The following is a 14,107-nucleotide window of genomic DNA, read 5'->3' as shown; positions in this document are numbered from 1 at the left end:
TATTGTATCTCGTACCCTCGCATTGGTCTGAAACCCGTTCCTGCCTTCGTTTCATTAACTTTCCGATGTCGCGGCGCGCTCGTGCTAAACGCGGCATGAACGACGTCCAGACAGGATAAAGCTGAGCCGTGATGTTCGCAACATGCCTCAAAGCACACGTCCGGAGACAGCAGGACGCCAGCTGTCCCGCTCGCTGCAGACTCAGCTGCTCTTACGCATCCACCCAGCGTTATCCAGCGCCCGCCACCCGCACCAAAAATAGAGCTGAAGGACACGTCGCGCTTCCTCCTCATACACCTTAACAACGCTGCAGCGCTCGCGCCTCTGACGTTCTCCGAAGCATGGTCATCGCGCCTGCTCGCCGCGCCGCGGGGCGTCGCCGGCTGACCCCGCAGCGCACATTACTGTGACCTACGCGTGCTGAGAGTCGCCGTCGACGCGTCTAGATCTGCTCCGGCTCGCGCTGGAGCACTATGCTGCTGGCCGGCGAGTCGCGGTCCGGCGACTCGTCCTCCCTGCGGCGAAGCAGCGGGGCGTCAGTGGCGCGGGGCGGCGTTAGTGGCGCGGAGCGACGTTCGTTAGCGACGCGGAGCGACGTCAGTGGCGCGGAGCGGCGTTGGCGACGCGGAGCGGCGTCAGTGGCGCGGAGCGGCGTTGGTGACGCGGAGCGGCGTCAGTGGCGCGGAACGGTGTTGGTGACGCGGAGCGGCGTTAGTGGCGCGGAGTTGCATCAGCGGCGCGAAGCGGCGTCAGTGGCGTCGGTGGCGAGGGGCGGCGTTAGTGGCGCACAACAGCGTCATTGTCGGGAGCGCGTCAGTGGCGCAAGGCGGCGTCAGTGGCGCGGAGCGGTATCAGTGGCGCGGAACGGTGTTAGCGGCGCGAAGCGGTATCAGTGGCGCACAGCGGTGTCATTGGCGCGGGATGGTGTCAGAGGCGCGGAGCGGTGTCAGCGACGCGGAGCGGTGTCAGTGGCGCGGAGCGACGTTAATGGCGCGGAGCGCGTCAGTGACGCGCTCGCCGGCGGACTCCATGAACGATCGGCCGTAGTAGCGGTTACTCCCATGGACTGCCTCCCCCACCCTGATTTGTAGCGTAAATTCAGCGACGCAACTTTACCCATGCGGCCGGGTTTGTCCATCTCCGCTACACTCCGCCAAGGGTGCACTGAGTGTCCACGGCGAGCGCAAACTGAGCCGTCTCGTCAAACTGAGTCACCGTCTCGCAATACGACGACGCAGAGATCGGCAAATGACTCGCAGTGTCGTCAAGGGCGGGACAAGATTTGAGAACGCCCATTTGGGCATTGTTTGTCATAAACGTGTCTTTTATTTGGAGTTGCTGTGTGGGCGCGATAATTACCGCCCCAACGCTTAACTTGACAACCAAGCGCTGCCCTTGTGGTTGGCGGAAAGAAATTGGCAACCAAAATGACTGCCTGCCGCGAGATGACCTACTGTGAACCGAAGTCAGCCGCCCCCAGCAGGTGAACTCGGCTCTGCTCCCTCCTCTGTTTCCAGCGCACGTACGCCAGCAGCAGCTGCAGCCCGCAGCAGACAAACAGCAGCACGCCTGTGGACGCGTGACACGTCAGTGGTCCGCGAACAGCAGCTGCTGCTGTTCACAGCGCACAAACGGTCTCAGTGCCCGCAGTGCGTGCCGTTAGAACGCGACGACGGCACTCAAGTCCTCCGTCAAGTTACACGAGATATTTGACGGGCCCACACTCGTGGGTTGACTTCGTATCTCTTGGAGAGCGCCAGGCTCTCTCAAGTTTTGAGCTCCACCCGCCCCAACAACAAACAAACCACGACGCTGAAAGTTTTAGCGAGTGCTGCAAGGAGAAATCCTGCGGTACGCCGATGCTCCTTGCGAAGTTCCAATCTTGTTTCAGTACTCATCCGTTTACGCAGTCAATCAGAAGCACAACGCGGCTGTAGTCACGTGCCCAGTGGCACAAATAAATAAGCAAGGCTCAAGCGTTCATCTGACCGCCTTTATGCGATACATTTGGCGCCACGTCTCCCATAATAACAGAATGCTTTGCTCGCTAACGCCTGGCGTCACAGCCATGCTGTGACGTCATGTTTTTGCACGCATTGAGCATGAAAAAGCGTGGATGGAGTGACGTCATATCCACTAGTGGTGTGGCGGGATCGGGAGCGATGTGACGTCACCCTGTAGTGGTGTTTAGCGCGGTGGCGTGGTGACGTCACGCCAGAAGGCCCGATAACGTCACTTAATGTGAAGTCGCACAGATAGACCCGATGACGTCACTTCAAATGACGTTACGCCAGAAGATCCGCTGTCTCGTCCACCGGTAAAGCGGAGCTTGGTGTCACATCTCGTCCACTGCTGCGGCGCGGGCGGTCACATGATCACATCATCACATGATCACATGACACACCGCCGCTGAGGTGAAACACAACGCCGCCGTGACGTCATACCTGTCGCCCGCGTGACGTCATACCTACCCCACTGTGACGTCATACCTGCCGCCGCCGTGACCGTCATGCGGTGGTGTGGCGTGAGCAGGACGAGCAGTGCCAGCAGGGCGTGCACCAGAGCCCGCCGGATCGGGCCCAGACTCTGCACCGCCGGCCACTGAGGGGCAGCCGGGCTCGACCTGATGACGCACAGCTCGTTAGAGCACACTCAAAAGTATGCGACAAGGCTAATAACTGGATCTCGCCAGAAGGTATATACTTGTACTGGATGTCGTTTTTGTTTGTTTTTGTTTTGCTATTTGCGTTAAGGAGTAAGGCGGGCTAATTAAATTTGGGGACCAAGAACTTCTAATGAAAACTAAACCTCCGAGCATGGCGATTGCGCGTACGCCGTTTAGCGGGAGAATGTGTCATTGTGACCAGATTATCCGTTCCTTTAATAGATACTTGGTTTCAAAAGACATGCAACTAAACACGAACTGGAGAGAGCCGAAATCTGCCCCACTCTCTTCCTCTCTTGCTTTCTTAAATAGCATCGACACCAGGCGATATCTGGAAACGGGTTCTTCTAACAAGGGAGCGAGACGTCAAGTTAATAAAACAAAACAAAATCGCTGCGTCTGTTTAGCTGCAGCCTGTCAAAGTCGAGTGCTCGTTCGCCGCGATCTCCGCTCGGCTGCATCGAGAGCTCCAGCGAACAGCAGCTGCCGTCGAACCACGGCACGTGCTATCTATCTAACCGTAGAGGTATCGCGACGGCCTGATTTAGACGCTCTACTTTGCTTTCAGATGCCTTGCTTTGGTAATTTAAATGCAACATTTAACGAGCCATTAGCTCAATTGACCGTTGCAACTCACCACGCCGCTCAATTACCCGTCGCAAGCCGGCTTTCCCGATTACTTGAAAACGCAAGAAAACGGTGACAAGGGGAAATATTGAACGCTTCTGCCTTAAGGCGTGTGCGTGGGTTACCAAAAAATTTCACTCGTTTTCAAAGTGAATCTTGTCAGAGTCATCAACCCAACCCATTTTATCCATGTGATGTCATTAATGAGGGTTGCAACTCGACATTGATTAACCCAAATGTTTGTTAGTTACATCACGCCTGTTTTTCTGTAAGACACCATTCCCTGTTAGAGATTGTCTCGCTGGTTGTTTGTCGGTTGTTCGCGTGAATGTCCCAGATATTTTTGACCAGTAAGCTCGCTTGATCCGACCCATGCATGATTCGATTAGGGACTTTGCTTGATCCAACCATCGCAGGATTCTTTTAGCGACCTTATTTTACCCTGATCCACAGCCGTCCGCACTCAGTATTCAAGACATCGACATCCAGGTTGCATTGAAAATTGTGTGGCTTTCCTGCTCTCGGGTTCAGAGGTAGCGAGGGCGGGTTTCCCCTCCCCTTCAGAGGCTGTCGCTCTGGCAGAATGGAAGGCGTGTTAGCTATCTGATGGCATGAATTGGCCACATGACTGATGATAATTGAAAGAAGGCAATCGACGCCTCGCCGAAGTTAAACACCAAGGTCAATAAGACGCGCGCACTATCTTATCAAGGTCACACCAGTGTCAATAAGACGCCCGCACTATCTTATCAAGGTCACACCAAGGTCAATAAGACGCCCGCACTATCTTATCAAGGTCATACCAAAGTCAATAAGACGCCCGCACCATCTTATGAAGGTTACACCAAGGTCAATAAGACGCCCGCACTATCTTATCAAGGTCACACCAAAGTCAATAAGACGCCCGCACTATCTTATCAAGGTCACACCAAGGTCAATAAGACGCCCGCACTATCTTATCAAGGTCACACCAAAGTCAATAAGACGCCCGCACCATCTTATGAAGGTTACACCAAGGTCAATAAGACGCCCGCAGTATATTATCCACGCACGGCGGGGTAATCCATTCGGTCAGCATCAACCAGCCTTAAACTCAAGCAAACCTTTGAGGACATCGCCACCAAACCCAGTCTCCGGGACCGATTGTATCACATGATATCAACCAGGTGTGCTATCACATGGTGTGTTATATTCGATTGATGTAGTTTCACCCTCTCTCTCCGCCAAGCGCTCAGGACGACCGGCACTCACAGGCAGGGTTTACTTGTTCGAAGCGCGGTATCCGTTTCGCATAATTACATTGAAACAAGCAGAATCAAATATCGAGCCTTTGCGCTAATGACGGTGTTACTGTGTACCTTTTTTGAAGCGAAGCTCAATCTCTTTAAAGGTGGTGTTCCACATTTGAGAACATTGAAGCAAATTTGAGATATAATGAAATAATCTTTATTTTTTTCTAGTGGCATGCTTTAAAGTGGAAAAGACGGTTCTAGACAACACCGTTTTTCTGTTAAGTAAATATGGATTCCCAATGCGTCATTGTTTGATCACGTCATCGTACCATGAACAACATTGATTGAGATGAGAACCAATTGACCGCCGTTATGTCTGGAAGTCGTCCTCACAAATGTTTGATATGAGCGACTCAACACTTACTTTTGTCCTGACCTCGATCGCAGCGTGCCTAATGGAATAACAGAATTTGAATGACGTGATATTACTATGACGCCATGGAGCCCGGGTGACCTTGCAATGGTCTCCTCGAAACAGTCTACGCATATTCGCGGGCATTTAGTTCAGAAACTAGAAGTGTTTAGGCCTTAAGAAGGGCAGGGCTGTGAACCGCACCGAATGGTCTACAAAATGCTTGTTTCAATTTAAACCACATACGAATGTGCAGCGCTGCCTTGAACTCTAAAAGTTTTGGGACAGGGGCCTTGCTAGGCATCAAAAGTTGAGGATATCCAGGCTTTAGAAAGTGTTTTGTTTCACGCAGCGTCTTTGGCGTAGTGTTACAGTTGATCCAAATTGCAGCACTGGCCCCCTTCGTCTCTCTCCACTGAAGTGCGGGCCATGCTTCGCAGAGAGGAGCCTCATTACCTTAGAAAGAAAACGTCCCGTCTACTGATCAATGCCGGGCTTGCCTGGCAGACTAATCCGCCCAACACTGCGGTATTGCGGCACAGTCTACGTAGGATACCGCCCCGACAGTCGCGGTCGGAGCCGGGGCATGCGGGTGACCCCCGTCCTCGGCCAGCCATGCAGGTGCTCATCTTCCCAGCCCCTATTCAACAATGAGGCAAGGAAGGTTGATGTGAGAGTCAGCGAAGTTTTCCAATGGCTCCATCGCAAATACGGTTTTTGTCTGTGTTTTTGGTATGTGCAGGACATCTGGTAGGACTGTAGACATTTTGATATGTATGTGCATGATCAACTGCGTACCACTGATTTTATTATAAGCGCCAAAATAAGCTCGTGTACAAAGAGCTTTCGGAATCAAGTCGTCTACAGATTGTCAACGCCAAATATGCTTTTCGAGGATGTCGGATATCTGGCTGCATGCCAAACTTTGCTGTAAATATTTACTTATTTTCATGTTTGAAGTAACATTATTTGCATGTAGTTGGTCAAACGTGTCCTTAAGGCAGTGGTTTGCTGTGAGCGGTTTCTGAGCGGTAGCAGTGTTTGAGGGCCATTCAGCTCAAAGGAATCAGAAAAACATGCACTGGGCTCGACGGAAGCGACGCAGATAACTTATAGTATTTTTGTTATTATTTGGAGTATTTTTTTATAATATTAATGTTGTTATTAATATATTATTATTGTTAGTTATATATCTTATCATAAGTCATTAGTAATATTAGTGGTAATTATTAATAATAGTAATATTATTATGATCTAGAGTAATTTTGTGCCCAAGTGGGCCTCAACATTGAAACGTAAAACTTGACAACGCTTCAAGGTTAAAACTGCCTGTTCAAAGCTTAGATTCCCGCCGCATATTGCATGCGTCACAGAAATAAAACCAGGATATATTTTGCAGCCATTTGAAACTAAAGATGCTTCCGGAAGTCAACCAGCCACGATACGCCATTTTGATCAGTTCTCTGCCATTTCCCGAAGCGTGGGGTGCGTACGTTCAAAGTCTCATTTTCCTGAGCTGGCGCATAAACTAATTACAGAAAGAGAGAATAGACACGACTGTGAAGAGCCAGGTCAGCTCTATGCGCGCGTCTAGTTCTCTATTCCGACCGTGGAAGTTGTCAACACCGCTTCTGGCCATCTGTAAGCTCAGGTCACCGCTCAATGCAATGATTCGAAGCACACATGGCGAAAGAAGCATGTATTTTGTGCGTTCCAGCCTTCTGAGCAGAGCTTCCGAGCTGTTCTGTGTCTGAGTTTACTCACCATGATCGGACTTGCTTTGTGCAGCACGGTGTCTACGTGAGCATTTCGGCCACCATTTCTGCACGTGCGTGCGTGCGTGCGTGTGTGTGTGTGTGTGTGTGTGTGTGTGTGTGTGTGTGTGTGTGTGTGTGTGTGTGTGTGTGTGTGTGTGTGTGTGTGTGTGTGTGTGTGTGTGTGTGTGTGTGTGTATGTGTGTGTGTGTGTGTGTGTGTGTGTGTGTGTGTGTGTGTGTGTGTGTGTGTGTGTGTGTGTGTGTGTGTGTGTGTGTGTGTGTGTGTGTGTGTGTGTGTGTGTGTGTGTGTGTGTGTGTGTGTGTGTGTGTGTGTGTTGTCTAGACACATTCACAAGACGTTCGGTTGCTCCCGTCATACGAATAAAGCCAATAAAAATGAGCCTGTAAAACGAATGTTGCAAGGCGCTAGTGATTCCAAATTGGTCTTGTGGTGCGGGTAACAGCTGCTCTAACCCACACCACTTATTACCTGAGGTGAAGTTGGAAGCAGGCCTCGGGCACGGACATGCCTTCCAGGACCAGAACCACCAAGAAAGAGCCTCTGAAAGTCGTCACAGATTCGGACGTTACGGACAGCGCGAGACACACATATACGTACGCGCTTATGTACGGGCGCACGCACGCACGCACGAATGCACCGACGCATGCACGCGCACACTCACATCTTGACGGCTCGAATTACGCACTTTTTACCTTTTTACTATTAAGGAACGTTAAGTGTTTTTTAGTAAAAGCTAGTTCGCTAGTGCGGTGACACCCGAGCGAGAAGTGCACCTGGAGCCGTGGCTTACCGAAGAACCTTAACAGCAAACTGCAGACGCTGGCCCGCATCCAGCCACTCTCGGCAGGCTCCGAGGACGAGGACGAGGACGCCCGAGGACGAGGACGAACGCCCGTTACCGCCCGAGGACGAGGACGAACATCCCATGGCTGTGAGCTTAAACTGCCCGACGATCCTTCCGTGAAATTTAACCAACTGCCCCCTCCCCCTCCCCCTCCCCCTAGTGTAATGCTGGTTGGCGACTCGTGAGCATCATTCCCAATGGCAGTGGTCCAACAGTAAGCCATTCCTTCCCACAACACGTGAGGCATGCCATTGGCGAGTCGCAATACGACTCGATAACCCTGTTCCAGGAGTAAAATAACCCTGTTCCCGGAGTAAAATAACCCTGTTCCCGGAGTAAAATGATCACCCCTCTCTTTTCCACTCAGACACACAATCTGCAAAGACTAACTCCCCACAGCCTTCAAACCAGAAATGCCAATGGAACACATGTAGCAGCGATGGGTACACAGTCGTGAAGGGCTTCCTTCACCCACACGCGCAACCGGCACTGAGGTGTGCATGCTGCACGAGCGCTGCACCGCTTGGGCCACGCGATGTTTCACTCACAGCGTTACGACGGCAGTCCAGTGGGCGTGGTACGCCATGTCCACCCCGACCCCCAGCAGCACTGAAAACAGCGGGCACATGACCTACGACGCGAGCGCGGCTTAGGCTCGTCGTGCGTTCTCCCTGGCCCTGAGCGTGGGAATGGGCGGTCGATGTACCGGATGACGTACCGAAGTACCGCTAGCGATGCACTCGGGAGGGGAAATGACCTTGACTGGCGCGGGAATTCCAGGCAGCTTGTCTCGAAATGACGTGCACGCAAGCTAAGTTAAGTTCAGTGCCCAAAGGGAACCTCGGATATAATACTAATAAATTGGACCATACACTTTACTTCCACTGGTGGAGCCGCATATCATTCTCTTCCACTGGTGGGGCTTTTTAATGCTTTCTAGGGTCGCCACTGGCCAGCAAGGGCTCAATTTGCATGGAAAAATATGTGGTTGGATGATTGGGGCAGAACATGAGAAGAGATGAAAGGGGTCTGGGATAATGAGACACAAAAGGGCCACAGCGGAAGAAAGAAAGGGAGAACCGAAAGAGGATGCAGACATTTGCGCAGACCAGTACACAGACAGAGAGAGATGAGGTAGCAAGAGACCGAGGCACGTAAGTGAGAGCTGGAGCGAATCACAGCTTACCAACAGCGGTAACAAGACCGACAGCTGTGCTGACCGGTTGCAGGTAGTCCCAGACAGCTGGCAGAGCCATCTGTGGTGAAAGCCGAGAACCAGCGTTGCAGTGTGCGCGGTGCAGTCCTCCGGCGCTGCAAATCGCGTCGACCAATCCTGCCAATCAACGGGAATCCTCTCCAACCAATCCTGCCAATCAACGGGAATCCTCTCCAACCAATCCTGCCAATCAACTGGAATCGTCGCCGACCAATCCTGCCAATTACCGGGAATCCTCACCGACCAATCCCGCCAATCACCGGGAATCCTCGACGATCAATCAAGCCAATCACCGAGCAACGCGCCGCTCAAGCACGCTCGCTCAGACGATGGAACTGACGCATCACGCGCAGCCATCTCAGCGCGGTATGCCGCCGGTGTAATACACGGGAATATGAGCATCTTCGTCCAGAAATATGTATTCTGTTGATTTGCAAGGATATTTACCAGTGAAAGATAATTATCAGGCTCCGTAGTTTCAGTGAAAGCTGTCATGTCAAAAAGCTTTAAGCAAAATGTCCTGAACATGTTACCAGCAACAACGCCCTAGACAAGGTACGCAACGTGGCGACCAGCTGAATATGTTCACACTACAGTGGACAGCTGATTATGACGTAGCACCCAGCTGCCCCTAGACAGCGTCCCTACACCGTCATCCTTAAGGGACGCAGTGACAGTTTTCGGGTGGGTCTTCATTTGCTGCTCTGATGAAACAGCTGAGAGCTCGACTGAAATATTCGACTGCGCGTTGGCAACGCTGCACAGCAGATTTTCGGTTTGATAAATTACATTAAAGATGACGCAGTTGTTATTGACTTTGACTTACCAAATTACGTGTCACAGGTTTACAACCACAATTATGTATAAGTCGTTCAAAAGCAATCATATGTATTTTGCTGACCAAAGTTTCATCAGCTTGCCAGCATGACTTCAGTTCTGCATTCTTTTATCGTGTTTCAGCGGCAAAACTTCGCAAAATAAGTTGGGAAAATGCTAGGGTGCGGGAACTACGTTCCAGTTGAGAGTCCAACTTCAAAATGTCAACATATGGAGTCTAAGATTGTATACTGTATCCGCTACAAGCCAGAGTGTGCCTCATACCAATATCTTGGGAGCGGAACTGTACCCAATCCGTGACAATTTCAGGCGTAGCCAGCATAGCCAAGCACGAGACGCCCGCCCGCAACATAACACGCCATTCTCACTTGATAACTTGTGTACACCACCCGTACTTGGCTTGGGTTTAAAACTTTCTCTTGAAGGAGGCAGCGACCGGGGCCCACTAAGATATCCTAGCTGTGTCCCTTGTCATAAACGTCATGTAATGTGCTTTTCTTCGCAGCTGCCGCTTAACACCGACCCCTCAATTATAGTTTCAAAGGTAATATTGTAACCACCGCACGCAGCGCGAGGTTCATGCTCACGGAAAATACTTGCGAAAGAGCGAGAAAAGTTATTGCAGTGAAGAGTTCGAACCTATCTTACAGCACGATGACAAAAAATAACACAGATTTAGAGCTCATTCTCATCAACATCACATCCATCTAAGCTAATATAGCGACATCTAATCAATTGTGGGAGCTAAAAAAATCACCGCAGCCGGAAACCGCTCCAGACCGCACTTTTTCGCCGGTAATTTTGAGTCCCACATTTTACAGGAAACCACGTTTTTAAGACAATTATGCAGAGTCCACCGGAGCTTCGATTCTACGGTAGAACTGAAAGGAGAAGGTCGGTGCAACCTCCCCAAAGGTTTTTTTTTGAGGATACCTCTTCAGCGTGTCATGCGATCGCTCCTAAGTTTTCGGTAGTCTATGAGCATCCATCGTGTGCGTTTTGGGATGGGAAATGTGTCCCTGCGTGTCTGGCTCCGGAGCAGCGGCGATTTTTAGGAACACTGCACGGCGATCTGCGACCCGCGCGGGAGGCAGGCGGCAACCGACGACGCCGGCTGAGCGCGAGGGGCGGGCCGACTTGTTACGTCGACGGCGCTAAACATCTGAAATATGTCGTCACAACACATCGAGCAAGGAACACTTGGGTTTCAGTTTAGCGTCGCTAAGAGGCATGGCCTCGTACATATGAGCATACAAATCTGAGAAGTTAGATTTTCAGAAAATTCGGACTTTGATCTAGTATAATGGGTCAATTCATGTACCTAAAGGTAGAACCAGGCACCAAAGGCTTAACATACGTTGAAAAACGCAATGGTGTTTCCGCTAAGTTCGACATAACTTGATTTGGCAACACCAGAGGGTTGCATCAACTCCCCCCTCTCCCCTATCAGTCCGCGTTACAAAAATGGTGAACCAGGTCGAGGGCTAATTTTAAATTCGTTAAATTATATGAAAATAAAGCGCACCTCGCCTTCACGCATGGCCTTCGAAACCACTCAGGGAAATCGCCTGTGTTAGAGGCTACCGTGGCGGGGCGAAGCTATTCTCTGACGTCAGCGGTAAGACCCATCCTGTCTGACCTTTAACCTGGCAATGCATGATCCTTGGCCGGTCGGGTCCTTTCCACCGTCGCTGAGAAAGCGCGACTTAGAGCGGCTGCCAAGATGGCTTACGCTGCTTGTGCATGCCCGAACGACACCGGGGGCGCCTCCGTGTGGCGATTGCTGACGGCATATGCCATTGGGAAAGACTGCCGTGATGAATCCGCTGGAACCGGCAAACACCAATTACTGATAAGGGGCATCGACTTCGGTAATATAATGAAAGAGGTTTGTTAAAAATGAGACAGTAGTAATAGCCTCATTCCTCGTATAATAATCAGGAGAGTGGAGAGATAGACGCATTATCGCCTTAGTCGGGAAGAGTGGGATAGAATGGATGCTCCTGATTACTCTGCGATGAACGAGTCTATTAGTACCGTCCTATTTACATGCCTAGCGCTGCTCACAAATGCACTTATTAATGTAAGTTTCGTTACATGTAGGATATGCGGGGGTGCCGGTAGTGTAGTGGTTAACGCGTCTGCGTTAACCGCTGCGCGTCTGGGAAACCAGAGGTACGGGGTTCGATTCCCCGCGATGCCAGCCGTTCCTGCCAGGGTGAGAGGCAGGCGACGCCATATAGCCTCAGCAGCTGAGTGCGTCGTAAAGCCCCAATGACACACACACATGTAGGATATGCATGCATAAGTAGCGCTTCGACAGCTCGTCTTATCTAAACGTATATTTCGAATTCAATTTCAGTGACCGTAACAATCCATCTTTTGTAGTAATCCAATGGTGCGTTAATTCACGTGTGCGATTTTTAGATTGATGATAGAAACGGGTTAGTATTTACAGCATCGTAAATAGGTGTTGGAGTATAACGACGGTGGAAATGAAGAGCAAAGATAGAATCTCTATTTCTGTGCTGCTTTAACTGTTAGTCTGCTCAGAGGACGGCCCCATTTTTTACAGGTGAAATATTCGCCCAATGCTAGCCTTTGAACGATACGAAATGGTCTCGAAAGACTTTCGGAAGCATTAGCTCACGACAGCTGTTCTCGCTCGCCCGCCGCTCGCCGCCTGGTGTTCTCTGAAGCGCCCCGCGCTCGCCGCCTGGTGTTCTCTGAAGCGTTCCATGCCGCTCGTTTAGCCTTCGATCTGGTCAAAATGGACTCTTACAGGCTTGCAAAACTCCTTTATGGTTCATGTCAAAAACTTATTTATGGTTATGGTCCTAATGTGCCAGAATGGGCACTTAACATTCCAGAATGGGATCTTTGCAAGCCCTTAAATTTTGGGGAGCGCATACCCCCCCCCCCCCTCCCTCCGCCGTTCTCAAACTGGTGGGTGGCAGCGGCCCCCCACTGTCCCCCGCTTCCTGCGCCCTTGACGAAATGTGGAAAGTGTTAAAGCCTACCCCAAAAGTAGCCAATAATCAAGCTTTTCTCCTGATCTCATCCAGTTTCTTCGGTGAGCTTGAGGGGAAGGGGGAGTGCGGCCCCAATTGGGGACTGAAGTCCCTTCCCCTGCCTCAACTCAATAGGAAGCTACACATCCAACGTGTTTGGCATGTCTGGGCAGAAGGCTATTTTATGCTACCGTGTATACCGCTGCACTGTGCATGATGTGCTGATAAATGTCCACCACTAAACGTGACTTGGGTTTAATGCTTATGGCTTTACACCTGTGGCACGTAACCCGAAAAGACGATGTGTTTGGTTCATAAAGGCAAGTCGCATTAGAGGTCATAACAATGCAACGAAAAGACACCCTAGGCGTCTTTCAGTGGATCGTCATTAAGCGCAGCAGTCGGTTCCCTACGCCACGATGCGAAATTATCATGAGGAGTGCACGCGAACACATTATTACGTGTACGATTTCACCGTAAAAAGACGCTGCACGTGGCAAAATTATTTTGCCGTGCGCGTGACCAAGACCGCTGCGTCGTAAGTATGCTAGAAGTTCTGCTAAGAACTGTGAAGTGCAGGCTAGAAATAGGCTGAGATCCAGTAAATGGGGTATTTTTAGCCCGCTGCCCACGTTTGAAGCTCATGATTCTGGGAGATCAAACGCTCATGTCTCTCTCTTTCACGGCTATCATCTTCAAAGAAGTCTGGCTACCTGTCCCCAGGCCTGCCATTACCGAAAGGCTTTCTCGGTACTTCGCATCTGCCAGGGTTTAGCATGTAGCATCAGAATCGGCATGCCATGCACGTCATTGATTTGACATAAATCAAAGGTAGAACCAGCTACACAATGCATTATCTGATGCATTATCTAACCCGTAGGTCTGGTAATCCAGCCTGCCGCAAATACGCCCTCTGCTACACACTCCTACCCCAAAACGAAACCCTCTCAAACCAAGAGGGACATGACGGCGTCTCACCTGCGGGGGACGCTGCTGTGACGTCACACGCCTTTTGACGACGCTGTGCCGTCGCTGGCAGCCGCGCGTCACGGCCTGCCGACCTCACAGCCGACTGCCAGCACGCGGCCACTGACGCCCCCCCCCCCTCCCCCTCCCTCCTCAGTCAGCTGACGGGCGGTGCCGCGGGCGCTAATTTTGGACCGGGCGGTGACGATGAGCCAATATTGCCGCTCGAACTGCGGCATTACAGGGGCGTGGTGATGGCGTCGGAGGACACTTGGGGACACTTGGGGACACTTGGGGACACTTGGGGACACTTGGGGGACACTTGGGGAGGCTGGCAGGCATGTTGCTAGGGGGTGTTCCTGACAGTGGAGACGTTGGGGAAAAAGGGGCGGATCCATGGTCAGCCGCGCCGGGGTTTCCAAAGAACGCTAAAGTCTGAGAAAAATAGCGCTTCTGGACTATTGAAGAAAATCCGTGCGACTTTTGCGGATGAAGATACGTTTTCAAACAGCCAGTGGG

At 51.2% G+C, this 14,107-nt stretch overlaps 1 protein-coding gene across 1 annotated transcript; it reads right to left on the bottom strand.

Moving 5' to 3' along the window:
- Positions 1 to 26: 26 nt before the first annotated feature.
- On the bottom strand, positions 27 to 13,682 carry LOC119094893 (uncharacterized). Its single transcript, XM_037217804.1, has 7 exons — positions 13,601 to 13,682; positions 8,745 to 8,891; positions 8,107 to 8,167; positions 7,183 to 7,254; positions 2,490 to 2,623; positions 1,455 to 1,569; positions 27 to 515 (listed from the first exon to the last, which is right to left on the bottom strand). The coding sequence occupies exons 2-7, from the start codon at positions 8,812 to 8,814 to the stop codon at positions 443 to 445; spliced, it is 525 nt and encodes a 174-aa protein (XP_037073699.1). The 5' UTR covers positions 8,815 to 8,891; positions 13,601 to 13,682; the 3' UTR covers positions 27 to 442.
- Positions 13,683 to 14,107: the final 425 nt, after the last annotated feature.

This window comes from Pollicipes pollicipes, unplaced genomic scaffold (assembly GCF_011947565.3).
Source record: "Pollicipes pollicipes isolate AB1234 unplaced genomic scaffold, Ppol_2.1 Scaffold_1600;HRSCAF=1878_pilon_pilon_pilon, whole genome shotgun sequence".
NCBI classification, from domain to species: domain Eukaryota; kingdom Metazoa; phylum Arthropoda; class Thecostraca; order Pollicipedomorpha; family Pollicipedidae; genus Pollicipes; species Pollicipes pollicipes.
This window is presented reverse-complemented; position numbering and strand designations above follow the sequence as displayed.

Excerpts from the sequence above, each read along its gene's own strand:
- LOC119094893 (XM_037217804.1), bottom strand. The coding sequence starts at position 8,814 with ATGGCTCTGCCAGCTGTCTGGGACTACCTGCAACCGGTCAGCACAGCT. Across the intron at positions 2,624-7,182 it reads TGCTTCCAACTTCACCTCAG|GTCGAGCCCGGCTGCCCCTC; the intron begins GTAATAAGTGGT and ends GTGCGTCATCAG. Across the intron at positions 1,570-2,489 it reads GACGGTCACGGCGGCGGCAG|GCGTGCTGCTGTTTGTCTGC; the intron begins GTATGACGTCAC and ends ACGCGTCCACAG.